At 36.2% G+C, this 13,703-nt stretch overlaps 2 protein-coding genes across 2 annotated transcripts in view; one reads left to right on the top strand and one right to left on the bottom strand.

Moving 5' to 3' along the window:
- Positions 1-13,703, top strand: part of LOC127836522 (DNA replication licensing factor mcm7-A-like) — a 194,240-nt gene that overhangs the window by 136,450 nt on the left and 44,087 nt on the right. The window lies entirely within an intron of this gene.
- LOC127835467 (uncharacterized) lies at positions 579-11,695 on the bottom strand. The gene is made up of 10 exons (XM_052361914.1): positions 11,635-11,695; positions 9,183-9,303; positions 8,993-9,083; positions 6,494-6,663; positions 5,614-5,758; positions 4,972-5,083; positions 4,360-4,430; positions 2,888-3,097; positions 2,043-2,159; positions 579-671 (listed from the first exon to the last, which is right to left on the bottom strand). Exons 1-10 carry the CDS (start codon positions 11,693-11,695, stop codon positions 579-581), a joined length of 1,191 nt encoding a protein of 396 aa, XP_052217874.1.

Below are 13,703 nucleotides of genomic sequence, written 5' to 3'. Positions count from 1 at the left end.
TTAATCAATATAAACAAATAATTGTAAAAAAATGCGGTATTTTAAAACTTTAATTTTTTCGTCAATCGCGGTTGACAGTCCCTTTAAGAGTAACCATATATATCATCATATGACATGGGTAGACACTGAAATGCACACTTAAGAGTTACCATATATATCATCACATGACATGGGTAGACACTGAAATGCACACTTAAGAGTAACCCATATATATCTTCAAATGACATGGGTAGACACTGACACTTGCAGACAGGATCAGCATAGATATGTACATAAAATAGACATACACCAACAAATGTGTTAGCAAAGAGCTCATGATATAAAATGGCTTACCGAATATTGAGCAATTCTAGATATCATTATATGATATGGAAATATAACATTAGGTCGAATAGATATCAACATAATATAACTGGGACCCACACAAATACCGGTAAAATATTCATGACCAATACATATTTTAAATAATATAGACACAAATAAACACAAGAGCCCACTATCACATCCAGTATAGGACTCGAATGAAAAGTCAAAGAACTGTTTATTGATAGATCCCTGGCGACTAAATCAATGCCGATTCACTGAATGCTAACTTCGATGTCTGATGATTCGTTTCTGATGTTCATCCTGCCGAGTCTCATCTTCGTCTGATTATAAAAGTCCAGTCTGGCCTGAAATAGAGTTTCCGCAAAATCACTCACTATTTAGAGAGTACTCGAGAGTACTCTGACTCAATATTTGCTTACTCGCTTTAAAAGCTGTACCACAAACTGCCCCTGGTGTTTACGTTTCCGCTGCGACCGAATAAACATCTCATTTATGAAACATTATTCTGATTTTATCATTCAATATAACTTAATATAACACATAAAGAAATGCGCTTCAAAACGCGGACGGTATCAAATGACATAATATTAGTTAAGCAACAAACAGATTGTCATAATAAACCTCATCTTACTGAGCATGGATGCTGTATTTCACAGTGGGAAGTATGTGTGTATTTTATAATCTTCTTATAACTGCGGGTTAAATATATATGTTTGATTTTTTTTCAAACCTTTTTTATTGACTTTATTTACTGAATATATTTCTTTCTTTTTATATGAAAATAGTCATGTAATTTATTTATACATTTACAAACCAACAGCATATAAATCCATTTTTTCCGGTCTGAGCCATTTACACTGTGGGTTTGTTTGTGGCTAAGTATCATGAATACAGTCCATAAAAGAAAATAAACAAATATACAAACCGTCAAATACTGCTGCACAAACTCTATCCGTGTTGCTGATAATTCAACTATATGCGCCTCGAATAACTTGCGCATTTCCCTATAAAGGCTCCCGTAAGCCTCTGTATTCTCTAAAACCTGATCCTTAGAAAAGACAACTTAATAGTTACATTCAGTTCATAGACAACGATCAGCGCTGATATATATAACTGGTTCCCGAGGCTTATCCGAATTCGTGCACACTAAGCAATTTAATGGTTTTGATAATTAATTATTTGTTTCTGCTTTAGTTTTTTTTATAAAATATATGTGAAGTTGCAATTTAATAAATGAAATAATTATCATACATAATTCTTCATAATATGAAAGAATTTTACTCACACCGACATAACATAAACAACATAAATTTCATTATTTCAGGGTGATCATCTCAGTTAAGTAATACTTGTATCACACTAAATACGCCAGGGCCAGATACAATAATTCACGGTTCCAGACAATCAACCGCGAAGCAACATTTTTTTATATGGTCTAAATGGGCAGTTCCTAAACGCCTAATGATACACCTGGCATGCTTGCTGTCTCGATTTCAGCATGATAAAATGTGGAAGTTTACGCGCAATACAGGTTCGTATGTGTGTCTAAGTTTAATTAATTTGACGATAGAATGAATTATAATAACTTACATATAAGACTTTTACACGCGTTTTCGTTCTAATGGAAATGTAATTTAATACCGCTAAAAAGATAACTGTCAGGAATATTATTAAAACGTGGTAACTGTTTTTGCTATGGCAGCTAGTATATATACCTTCAACCGGGTAGCAATGTTTCCCAAGCTGATTTTATCGAAATCCAGGTTTAATTCGTCAAAAGATTCGCATGTGCCTATGCTATCACCGTCCCTGTTTGCATTGTCTTGTATCATCTAAGTAAAATGATAAATAAAATTAAGTTATGATGTATCGATTCTACGTTTTCTCAGAAAAGGTCGAAAAAATACCATACTGCAAATTATTTGAGTGCAAAATCATAACGGTATTGAATAAATTCTTAGTGTATTTAGTATTTTGTTACATAAATGGCAATGTATTACATGTTTAGCCTTCGTTTCATCACAAATACATGTACATACCTTGAAGGCAAATTAACAATTCGATTATGTTCAAAATCAATACAGCAATTTGTGAGTTTACATTTCCGATTCCGATTTTTAAATATCTAATACCATAACCCAGACAAAAGCAACATGAAGATCGGTCTGTATTAATTTTTAAATAAACGTCCACAAACTTAAACGTTTATTTGAAATACTTGTTAATGCACGTTTTACTTCTTCTATAACAACTTAAAGATGTCTAAGATTCGGAGGCAGATCAGTGACGATCAATTAATTATCCAAATGCAGAGTCAGATTCTAGATTCGACGAATAATGTTTGAAACAAATTTGAAACTGTGATAGCCGCTTTTCGCTGATGGACCTCGGCATGCGTAAAACGTGTTTGTTTCCACCAATCAGGAAGACCTTCATGTTTGTGCCAATCCTTATCTGTGTAACTTCCAGGCAGAGATTTCGATCAGTAGCGTAACATTCAATCAATTTCCCAAAAGTAACTTTTAAATATAAAAACGGTACTTTGCAAATAAATTCTTACGCTATCGAATGCCTCGTTGATGCGGTCCGTGAGATCCCGGAAGTGGTCGTCGAAGTGCAAGACCGACTCGAATGCTGCGCTCTCTTTTCGTTGGAATTCTTTCTTACACATGTACCAGTCCTGGTTCCGCAACTGTCGCCTAGTTAGCTCCCCCTTGCACTGTGCACAGATCCGCAAGAGGACGGAATACTTCGGTTCTTTCACCGGGGCCTATAAACGGTCGTTAAAATGTAAACTTAAACACACATGGTCGGAGCGTTTTCCGTATCTTGAACCAAGCCACAAAATGTGACTGCACAATCTGCTAGTAAACTGCTGTCTGGAGAATTCGATATACCCGGTAAACGCAAGCAGTTAATGGAGAAAAAGTCGTTCTTATACATACATTCAAGAAGGTTAATTATGGTTCTAGTATAATTACAAAAGACGTTCGTATCTATAAATTCTACAATAGTCATGTTATTATGGCCATGCCCGCCGAAATGTGTTTGCTTGTTTGAGAACATCTGTTTTAGAGAGTAGAATACTGAAGAAAGTAAAGATAATTCAAAAACTACGGCCGATAGAGTTATGGTTCATGTTCACTGCAATTCTTCTAGTTGCCATCTGTTTATATTTCTAGTTACAAGTAAATCCTTTCAGAAGATTTAGGGTTATGCTGCGGACAAAAATTTAATTTGAAATTAAATAACGGGATTTAATTCAAAAACTAAGGTAGATAGAGTTATGGTTCTAAGTCATTTCACTTCTCCTACTTGCCATCTGTTTATATTTAAAGTTTCAAGTAAATCCCTTCAGTAGATTAAGAGTTATGCTCTGGATACAAATTTACTTTGAAATTATATAAAGGGAGATTATTCAAACACTAAGGTAGATATAGTTATGGTTCTTGGCCACTGCATTTTTCCTACTTGCCATCTGTTTATATTCTAAGTTTAAAGTAAATCCATTGAATATATATTTGGAATTAAGCTCTGAACAAAGTTTCGGACAGAAGGACGAACAGACGGACGGACTATATACCCTCCGAAATTTCGGCGGAGTTAAAAAGGCTAACTGCAGAAAAATGGCAAAAGACGTCCGTATACATGAATTGTAGAAGGCAAAATACGATACCAGTATTATTGCAAACGGTATTGTTCGTATGTATTAATTCTAGAAGGCATACAACTGAATTAATGAATAAGACGTTTGTATACATAAATTCTATAATGATTATTCGAAAAGGCGTTTGTATACATGAGTTTTGGAAGGACTACTTCGATATATTGGAAATAAATCGAATGTTTAAAAAACATATAGGGGATAAGTTATTTGATTATATCATGTTACGTACATAATAACTCTAATACATTGCCTGGAATAACTCGCAATATAATGTTTATAATTGGCATAACATGTCAGTCTCTAATTATAATTACGTAGCTTTAACAAAACCTTAGACACATACTCAAATATAACATATCACATACCCCTTGTACACGAATAATGGCCAACCTAGCTTTTTCTAATGATCCACTGTCCTCATAAAATACCAGCAACTCTGTGTGAGAGAGAGAGAGAATATATGTTTCATTATGCTGTAGTTTGCATTTTGTTAAGGGGACCTTTTCACAGATGCGTGTATTTAAATTATCATTTTGTCTTCAATTGAGGAAAATCCAAGTAAAAAGTTAACGTATGACGATAATGTAAAGCAAAAAGTTTCAATCTTTAAAAAGTTTCTTCCAAAGGGGTTTTTAAATGGGACCTCTATACATTTTCCAGCTCGTATATACAAATACATTTAGGCAATGTTTAATAGTTTTTGCGATCCACATAGGTCATATATAATATCAGTACTACAAACGCTAACACTATAATTGTTTTATTAGGTTTCTTTATTCAACGTTACGAACGCCTTATTATTTTCATAATCAAACTGATCTTTTCTGCTTAACAAAGAGGTATTAATAAATGATTTCTCTATAATGCCCATTATTTTGTTCCCCTATTTTATATTTGGATAATCTGTACAAAACTAATTGGGACTGTCAAATTATGACTATGTTAGCCGACAAACGAACGTCACGTTTCAATGCTACCTTTGTGCGCACACGCCTTGCAAAGCGCTAGCCCGCAGACCCGGCAGTTACGATGCTTGACGCGGTCAAGTTTCTTGCCACATGCTCGACAAAAGTGCACACTCGTCTCCAACTAAATGCGACAGAAGATATGACATGGCACCAGTCACTAACATACTGGTTTTGATTGAAAATAAGGACATTCACTCGTCCCCTTCATACATAATCTTGTATCGTGTGATTGAAGTAAACATCCGTTAACATTTCATATTAAATCATTGCGCAATTTATTTGCTTATAAGTATAATTATTTAACAGTTTTCTTTGTAAGACCGTTGTAAACTTCGCCATGCGAATTCGTTTATCGGTTTAAGCTGTTTATCAATATATCATACCCAATAATACGTGTGATAAAACAGTGATAGAACACACGACTTCGAAATAACACAAAAACACGACAATTAACATCATATGTCTTTCCGTTTGATGCCACTCTTAGAACTGGTTGAACTGGTTTTCATATTCTATCACTGTTCTACCACTGTGACATTTCGTCCTTATTTGTTTCAATTATGCACGCACGAAGGACGTGATCGAGTAAATATTGTCTGTCAAACAACTCTAGTCAGTATTTTAATATTGCAAATGCACCACTTTTCTTACCTCCCAAAACGTGGATCTTTGCCAGCCGGGCACGTCAACGTATCCCCTGATCTCGCCCAGGGTCCGGAGCACGTGCGAGGTACCGATGCTGTCATGGAAACCCTGGAGCAGGCGGAGACACTCCTTTTGGTAGTCAACTTGACACCTTTAGGATTATATTTATAGTTTAGTAGACAAGTTAAATGTAAACCTGAAAGGGGCATATCAACGTCTGTGGTTTCCTCTTGCTTCACGTGCTAGTGTTATGCGATTAATATGGCTTCTCTTTTGCATATTTGTTTTTACTTCTCCCCACATGTGTTCCAATATTTGAATAAATCGTGTGTAAAATAAGACAATTGTATACTCGTCGATCTTAAAAGCATCCATATAATTGAACACAACCTCCCACTAAACGTGCAACACAAAAGCATAACATCACACATGCCAAACGTTAACGCTTTCATCTAAAAAAACCCAATGAGAAATGTTATAAGAAAGCCATTTATACGAAGTATCAAAGGGGTGTCGTTTGCCAGTTCGTATTTCGTCACAAATTACCATCAACATTGGGCGTTAATAAGTCCTCTCAAATTACATGTTTTTTGTTCCTTATTTTAGTTAAGAGAATGCACGGTGTTTGTAATATCCTCATTAAGGGCGTGCTATTTTAATCAAATTACTACAATTTAAGGTTGAGGGAGCACAATTTAGTAAAATGTATTCGCGGTTGACCATTATTGATTGCGTACAAATAATGGAGTGCATATTCATCTCCCAAATATATAACAATTTGTGCACTAAAGTTCTCCAATTATGGTACTGCATACTTGTAATGTTACAAACAAGTTTGTACAATTGTGTAATACGAATAAAAGAAAAACGGACCACATGAACTTACTGGTCTTTCCAGAATCTCTTTTGCCCGTGAGTATGTTCCAAGATAACTTCGCACTCGGTCTTACGACGATCCTTGCGTGATATACCGCGCATACTCGAGAAATATTCAGTGTGGGATCGAGTTACACCGACCTGATTGTACGTTCCTTCCGAGAAACACGTGTAGCACACCTGACATAACATATATTCATACCTGATATAAAATGTCAATACATTTTAAAGGTCACGGTCACTGAAGCTCACCCGGTGAAGCACATGCCTTAAAACGGAAGGTCTATCGTGCGAGTCGCGAATTTGCTGCACACTTATCACCACCCGACGATCATAAGATAAAGACAAGATATTTTCATGCGATATAATTTAGTTTCATGCGATATGGTATAAGATACTTTCATGAGATGTGGTTTAAGATACTTTCATGAGATGTGGTATAAGATACTTTCATGCAATGTGGTTTGAGATACTTTCATGCGATGTGGTATAAGATACTTTCATGAGATGTGGTATAAGATACTTTCATGCGATGTGGTATAAGATACTTTCATGCGATGTGGTATAAGATACTTTCAAGAGATGTGGTATAAGATACTGTCATGCGATGTGCTATAAGATACTTGCATGCGATGTAGTATAAGATACTTTCATGCGATGTGGTATAAAATACTTTCATGCGATGTGGTATAAGATAATTTCATTCGATGTGGCATTAGATACTTGCATGCGATGTAGTATAAGATACTTTTATGCGATGTGGTATAAGATACTTTCATGCGATGTGGTATAAGATACTTTCATGCAATGTGGTATAAGATGCTTTCATGCGATGTGGTATTAGATACTTGCATGCGATGTAGTATAAGATACTTTTATGCGATGTGGTATAAGATACTTTCATGCGATGTGGTATAAGATACTTTCATGCGATGTGATATAAGATACTTTCATGCAATGTGGTATAAAATACTTTCATGCGATGTGGTTCAATATACTTTCATGCGATGTTGTATAAGATATTATCAAGCGATGTGGTATACGATACTTTTATGCGATGTTCTTAAACATACTTGCATGCGATGATGTATAAGATACTGTCATGCGATAAGGTATAAGATACTTTCATGCGATGTGTTATAAGATACTTTCATGCGATGTGGTATAGTTACTCAATTTAACAATTTTTTATAGTGCGTCCGATCATGACAAACTCGCAGCGATTACCTCCCCTATTGTGTTAACAGCCCATATAGTAATCGCAAATACAATCTCATCAGAATTACATGGATTTGATATTTGCCAATAGAGATTTTTGTATATGATCTGGGTGTTTTACATAGCATTGCCAGTTTCTAGTGTAAAATTGAATTTTAAGCAAACAATTAAAACCTGACGTAATAACACAATAACAATTGAAAATATCGTCATCATTTTGCATGTTTTTTCGGTTGCGATTTATTTAGAACCATGTTCCAAACAAGTGAGATATCTTTGAACAAGCAGTTATTGTTACAGGGGCGTAGATAATGGGGGGGCAGGGGGGGCAGCCGCCCCCCCAATATTTCAGCTAGTCATCGTTATATAAATAAACGTAAAATCCCCCAAAAATTGCCGCCCCAAAACCAGTATTTTTGTAATCACGCGCCGTCAGTGCAGAAGCCATGTGTCCCCTCTCCGTCTGCTCTGAGGTTGCCAATAGTGATGTTTAATATCCCTTGTTAGGTGTCATAAACTAGGGGCCGGGGTAAATGTCATTGCGTTAATTGTTTCATTGTTCTTTTCCGTGATTGCACTGTCAATGTTTTGATTAGGGACAGGCGATTCTTTTAATTTTAATTGATCGCTTTAATTCAAAGGTAACTGCCACTTTAAACAATTTTGAGTAAATATACGCGTGAAAAACAGTAATTAGTTTGAAAATATTTTTGTTCTCTAAGTACATCAGTAAACTCTGATTGATGAATTTTATGTTGTAATTAGAGTTTTTGGAAAGAAAATAACATTTATATCAACATGAAAGTTCCCCCAAAACGCACCATATTAATTGTAATTAATTTTTTTTCTGAACCACGGGAGAGGACAACCCTCTCAAACGAACCTCTTTATGTTCCCAGTACAGAAATTGGACCGCCCCCCCAATGTTGGGAGGTTATCTACGCCCCTGTGTTAAGAAAAGCAGGTATTCGTTTTAAACAAAATACTCGTTTAGCTTCCTACAGACAAAAACAAAATACATTAGCAACGCAGTAAGATGCTCCGAACTTTTTATTGATAGGTCTTTGCCTGCAAATGGTCGGTATCTAATAATCCAAATAATTTTAAGTAAATGTCTTTATCGGCCAAATACACAAATGCTGTACTTCAAATGAGTGACTTTGAAACAACTGTTACCCATGCGCGCGTCTCTGAACCTGTACGCACCAAATTTTTGAAGCATTGTTAACTGACCGAACACAACGATATCACTTCAATGTAATATCTGGGTAACGTTAACAAGTTGAAATACCTTGCAGGGTGTGCCGTTTACATCCGGTTGTGCCGAAGCGTCCAACTTCCTTGCGAAGCAGAGGCAGTTCCGACAGAACACCTCGCCGCATCTGATTGAAAGTATAGCGATTTGTTAAAAGTATTAGAACAATAAAATAGTCATAATCACACATGTAAAAAAGTTAGCAATTTTAAAAATCAACCAGTACCTGTGACAATGATGCGGCCGCCGAAGGAGAGTCAGGCCGAACACGACGCCGCACGTGGCGTTCTGGCAGCACGTGCGCTCGTGCCTGTCCACGTAGTGATGTTTCGTCACATCGGAAACACCTGTAGTTAAGAAAACAAAACTGATGATTTAAAGTTAATAACTGAAGATGTAATTGCGAGCCAGATTTTCCTATCGAAAAGCGAGACACTAGAAAAGAATAATTTTATACCGCCTTTTAAGATAGAGTTAAAGTACTTCTTATTCTTAAAATTGGTTCTTATCGTTTTAATACGGTCTGTGCAAATTCCGTGTATTTTCTGCGAATGAAGAAACTTATTTACAATGCCTTACAAATTACCTTGTCAGTAAAACGAGTGACCAATTTATCTAACATAATAATAACACCATTCCCCTATTAATCAACTAAGGTTGTAATAAGCATCTGTTCGGTTGATACTCAGGCTGCTTTTAATGAATGCCCTGACTGCATGATAGAAGGCATGGCACTGACAAGTATGCTATAACGCCCGATCAGCACGTTACCCGGTAAAACAGTTGCGAGTAGTTATAAATGAATACAGCCTTGGAAATAGCGATTAGCAAAATGACATTTTATTCGAGATTACTATCCACACTTGATTTGAATAAGCATTAAAACCTATTAAATTGTTTGTCGTTTATCATTTTTTAAGTTATATAAATGCATAACCAGGCCCAGTTCAACCACTAGGCAAAGAAGGCGAACGCCTACGACGGCGAATTAATAGGGTGCCAGTGCGGCACTTTGAGCTACGTAAAAAAAAATATAAAGAAATGCCGCTCTTTAGTTATAACTGGATTGAATAATTTTTGTGACGCTGTTTACACACTAGTTTTTTTTTCAATCATCGAGTATCCTTCCGGATCCCTTAGTATAATATTTAACTGGTAAAACAGCCCGATACATAGTTGAAAAGCTGATTCTCGCAACATATTTCTAATCGAATTAATGTTATAAAACCCCTTCGTTATCAGCTAAGTGATATTTACGATGCTCTTGCAGAGATTGCTGATGACACAAATTAAACAGGAACATCTGGTAATACATCACGAACAGAAAGGTTTTCCAAAAACCATTTCTACTTTTAAATTTGTCGTTTATCTAGTTATGTAATATGACGTTTTAGATCAACATGAATAGTAAACAACTTCAGGCAAAAAAAGATATAAATGGCGCAATCAATCATGTGGGTGAAATGTTCTCGGAAACCAAGGAAATGGCTATTAGTTGGGAACACACTGGTGAGCGGAGATGAAGTTGAAATCAAATTAGAGATACCAGCAAAACCCAACCTGTATAAGTAGACAGAATAAACATTTTGCATACGAAGAAGATGACAACGAACCTATTAAGGATCCAAAAGACAAATTCAACGTTAACGTAAACGTCGCTGTTCTTGACACAGCATTACAATCGGTTCAAGAAAGATTCACTATGATACAACAAATAAATTCGGTGTTTGGTGTCCTCTATCATGTTCACATTTTGCAGAATAAAACTAGCAATAAAGGTAAAGAACATGACTTGATTCTTAAGAAAGCATTGCAACATTGACACTCCAAAGATATTGATATAGTTGATCTAAGAAGTGAACTAAAAGCCATTTCAATACAATTTGCACGGTATACATCGCCACATGAGTCAGGATGACCTAAACTTTATATCAAAATATAATCTGACAGATAGTGTCTCCGAAACTGATATAGCTCTGAAAATCTTCTCGACACTTCCCGTGCCTGTTGCTAGGGGTGAGCGAAATTTCTTGTAGCTCAAACTCATAAAATATATCTGCGAACATCCATGCTACAAGAAAGGCTTGTTTGAGTAGCTTCTCTGTCAATAAAACATAAAACTGCTAGAGATATTGAACTGATGACACTAGTTTCTACATTTGCTAAAGCAAAAGCGCGAAAACAAACGTTTTAGAATCATATAATATAGTATTATACATGTATAGACTTTAATGCCAATACTAATTAAAACACACGACAGCACATCATTCGTTTGTGAATATTAATATTTATGTAATATCCAAACATTTCTGGACACTAATACAAACAGGTGGAAGAGGATGAAGTGTCTATATCGTATGACGTAAGTGCGCTTTTTACCAGTGTCCCAGTAGATAGAGCCTAGGATATTATCCATAATAAACTACTCGGGGACCCGGATCTGAGAACTAGAACTACTATGTCTCCACAACAGGTCACCAACCTGCTAGGACTGTGCCTTAATTGCAAATATTTTGTGTTTGATGGTAATTTCTACCAACAGATACATGGAGCCGCTATGGGTTCTCCTGTCTTGCCGATTGTGTGCAACCTATACATGGAGCATTTGAGGAACAGGCTCTCCGCACAGCCTCACACCCATCAGGCTGGTGGTTCCGCTACGTCCATGACACCCACACAAAACAGAAGGTTGAACATGTCGATGTTCACTGAGCACATCAACTCCATTGACTCTGACATAAAGTTCACGATGGAAAAAGATGAGAACGGCTCACTAGCTTTCCTTTACACCAATACAATCAGAATACCGGACAGCAGCTTAACAATTACTATCTACAGAAAACACACACATACAGACCAATATCTAGATTTCAGTAGTAAGAACTCTTTTTGGCATAGCTAGATCAATAATGTCTGAAGATTATGAACTGAATAATGAAATGCAGCATGTCAGCCAGGTCTTGAAGAAGTACCATTATCCGGAATTGGCACTGAAGAAAGGAAGGGAACAGGCCAGCAAACCCAAGTCCGGTACGGAGAGCAAGAGAGTACCAGGGCAAGCCAAGTCTAAGGACAACGTCGTCCTTCCATATGTTCAAGGTACCTCTTAACAGTTGAAGCTAGCCTTTCTTAAACACAACATCAGTGTATCCTTAAAGCCACATAAAACTCTAAGACAACTGCTAGTTCACCCTTAGAACAAACCAGACAAGAAATACATCTGCGGACTTATCTACCATATCAAATGTGTTGGCCATCCAAAGGAACACTTTTCAAAGGATTATATTGGTAAAACTGAACGAAAATCTGAAAGCACCATTCATGAAACACAGGAGACCGTGTTCAACATCATCTGAGGTCTCAAGGCATATACATGACTGTAAACCGGACCACACAATCACAATGGAGAACGTTAAGATACTGGACCGTGAACCATCTCGGTTCGAGAGAGGGGTCAATGAGGCTATTTACATCCGTGCACTTAGACCGGCGCTAAACAAGGACGGGGCCGCTACCAACTCTCGCTCACCTGGGACAGTACGTTAACATCGCTCACCCGACAATTAGCGGTGTTAAATTTTCCCAACAGAAGAAATCATTCTGCTGATGAAGTCCGTAGTGCACGCAAACCACACAGTCAAACTTTCATCGAAGTTTATTAAATATCTAGCTGCTGTGAACGCGGGGGCGCAGTGAGACAGGTTCGCCTAGGGTGCCAAATACTCTGGCGTCGGCCCTGGGCATAACAAAATGGTTATCAACATAATTTGTCAGACATTTTCTGTCAATACATATCTTCTAAAACAATTCGAACACAAATATCAATATGGTTGCAGAATATAGGATTCCTATATTCGATTCAATTATTATTACTTTTGTATTGCTCATAACCAATGAGTGCTCTGGATTTTCTTTCGTAGTACATACCATATGGAAATTATATGCAGGAAAATTAATGTGTTCTTATTAGAATCTCTGAGACAATAAGCATGCCATACATCACAATTACGTTATCAAACGTGAATAAACTGCAGTCTATAAAAATGGCTTTATAAACTAAGCAGTGAGTACATATCCTTATAAGAAAAATTAAGTCTTTTAAACTGCTTAGCGCTTAAAGAGAAATTTAACAACTATTTGTCTTTTATTGATCACATTATCCACTGGGCATTAAAATGCCTCTATATAGGCAATGACAGTTTTCACATCGTCAGCCTCGTTCTGGACTCGTTTCATCGACGAGAGAGTCAACACCTATAAAACTCTATATCGGGAATGCGAAAATGGTCTATTGACCGTTAATGATGTAATGTGAAAACAGCACTTAAGTGCTTGCATATTTGTCGTATAATTAAATATGTAATCTATTGTGTTATGTATTTCATATTGATTAAAAGTTCAAATAGTACACTGTTAGTTTACTCACATCTTTTATACAATACGTTAAAAGAAGCCCATTAAACCAAAATAGATAATCACGCTGTCTTTCACTGGTATTTTCCAGTCGTCGCATAACAAGAATATTTTCGTTTTCCTGGTTTGCTGACGATGTTAAGTGTCAATATCAGTTTCTTATTGTAAATATAATTTATATGAATGAAGGTTAATAACCATTTGAAGCCCATGTTTTATCACCATATTCTCACAACCAATTGGTTCCATTTTGTCTTCTAAATAAATGAGAATTATATAATACACAATACAGAAATACAAACAAAATTATATTTACCCATATGCTGAAATCCCT

The sequence above is a fragment of the Dreissena polymorpha genome, chromosome 6 (assembly GCF_020536995.1).
Source record: "Dreissena polymorpha isolate Duluth1 chromosome 6, UMN_Dpol_1.0, whole genome shotgun sequence".
NCBI classification, from domain to species: Eukaryota; Metazoa; Mollusca; class Bivalvia; order Myida; family Dreissenidae; genus Dreissena; species Dreissena polymorpha.
This window is presented reverse-complemented; position numbering and strand designations above follow the sequence as displayed.

Coding starts and splice junctions, on each gene's coding strand:
- LOC127835467 (XM_052361914.1), bottom strand. CDS start 11,695: ATGTCAGAGTCAATGGAGTTGATGTGCTCAGTGAACATCGACATGTTC. Junction 9,304..11,634: donor CATGTTCAACCTTCTGTTTT/GTGTGGGTGTCA, acceptor TCTTAACTACAG/GTGTTTCCGATGTGACGAAA. Junction 6,664..8,992: donor TAAACGGCACACCCTGCAAG/GTATTTCAACTT, acceptor ATGTTATGTCAG/GTGTGCTACACGTGTTTCTC.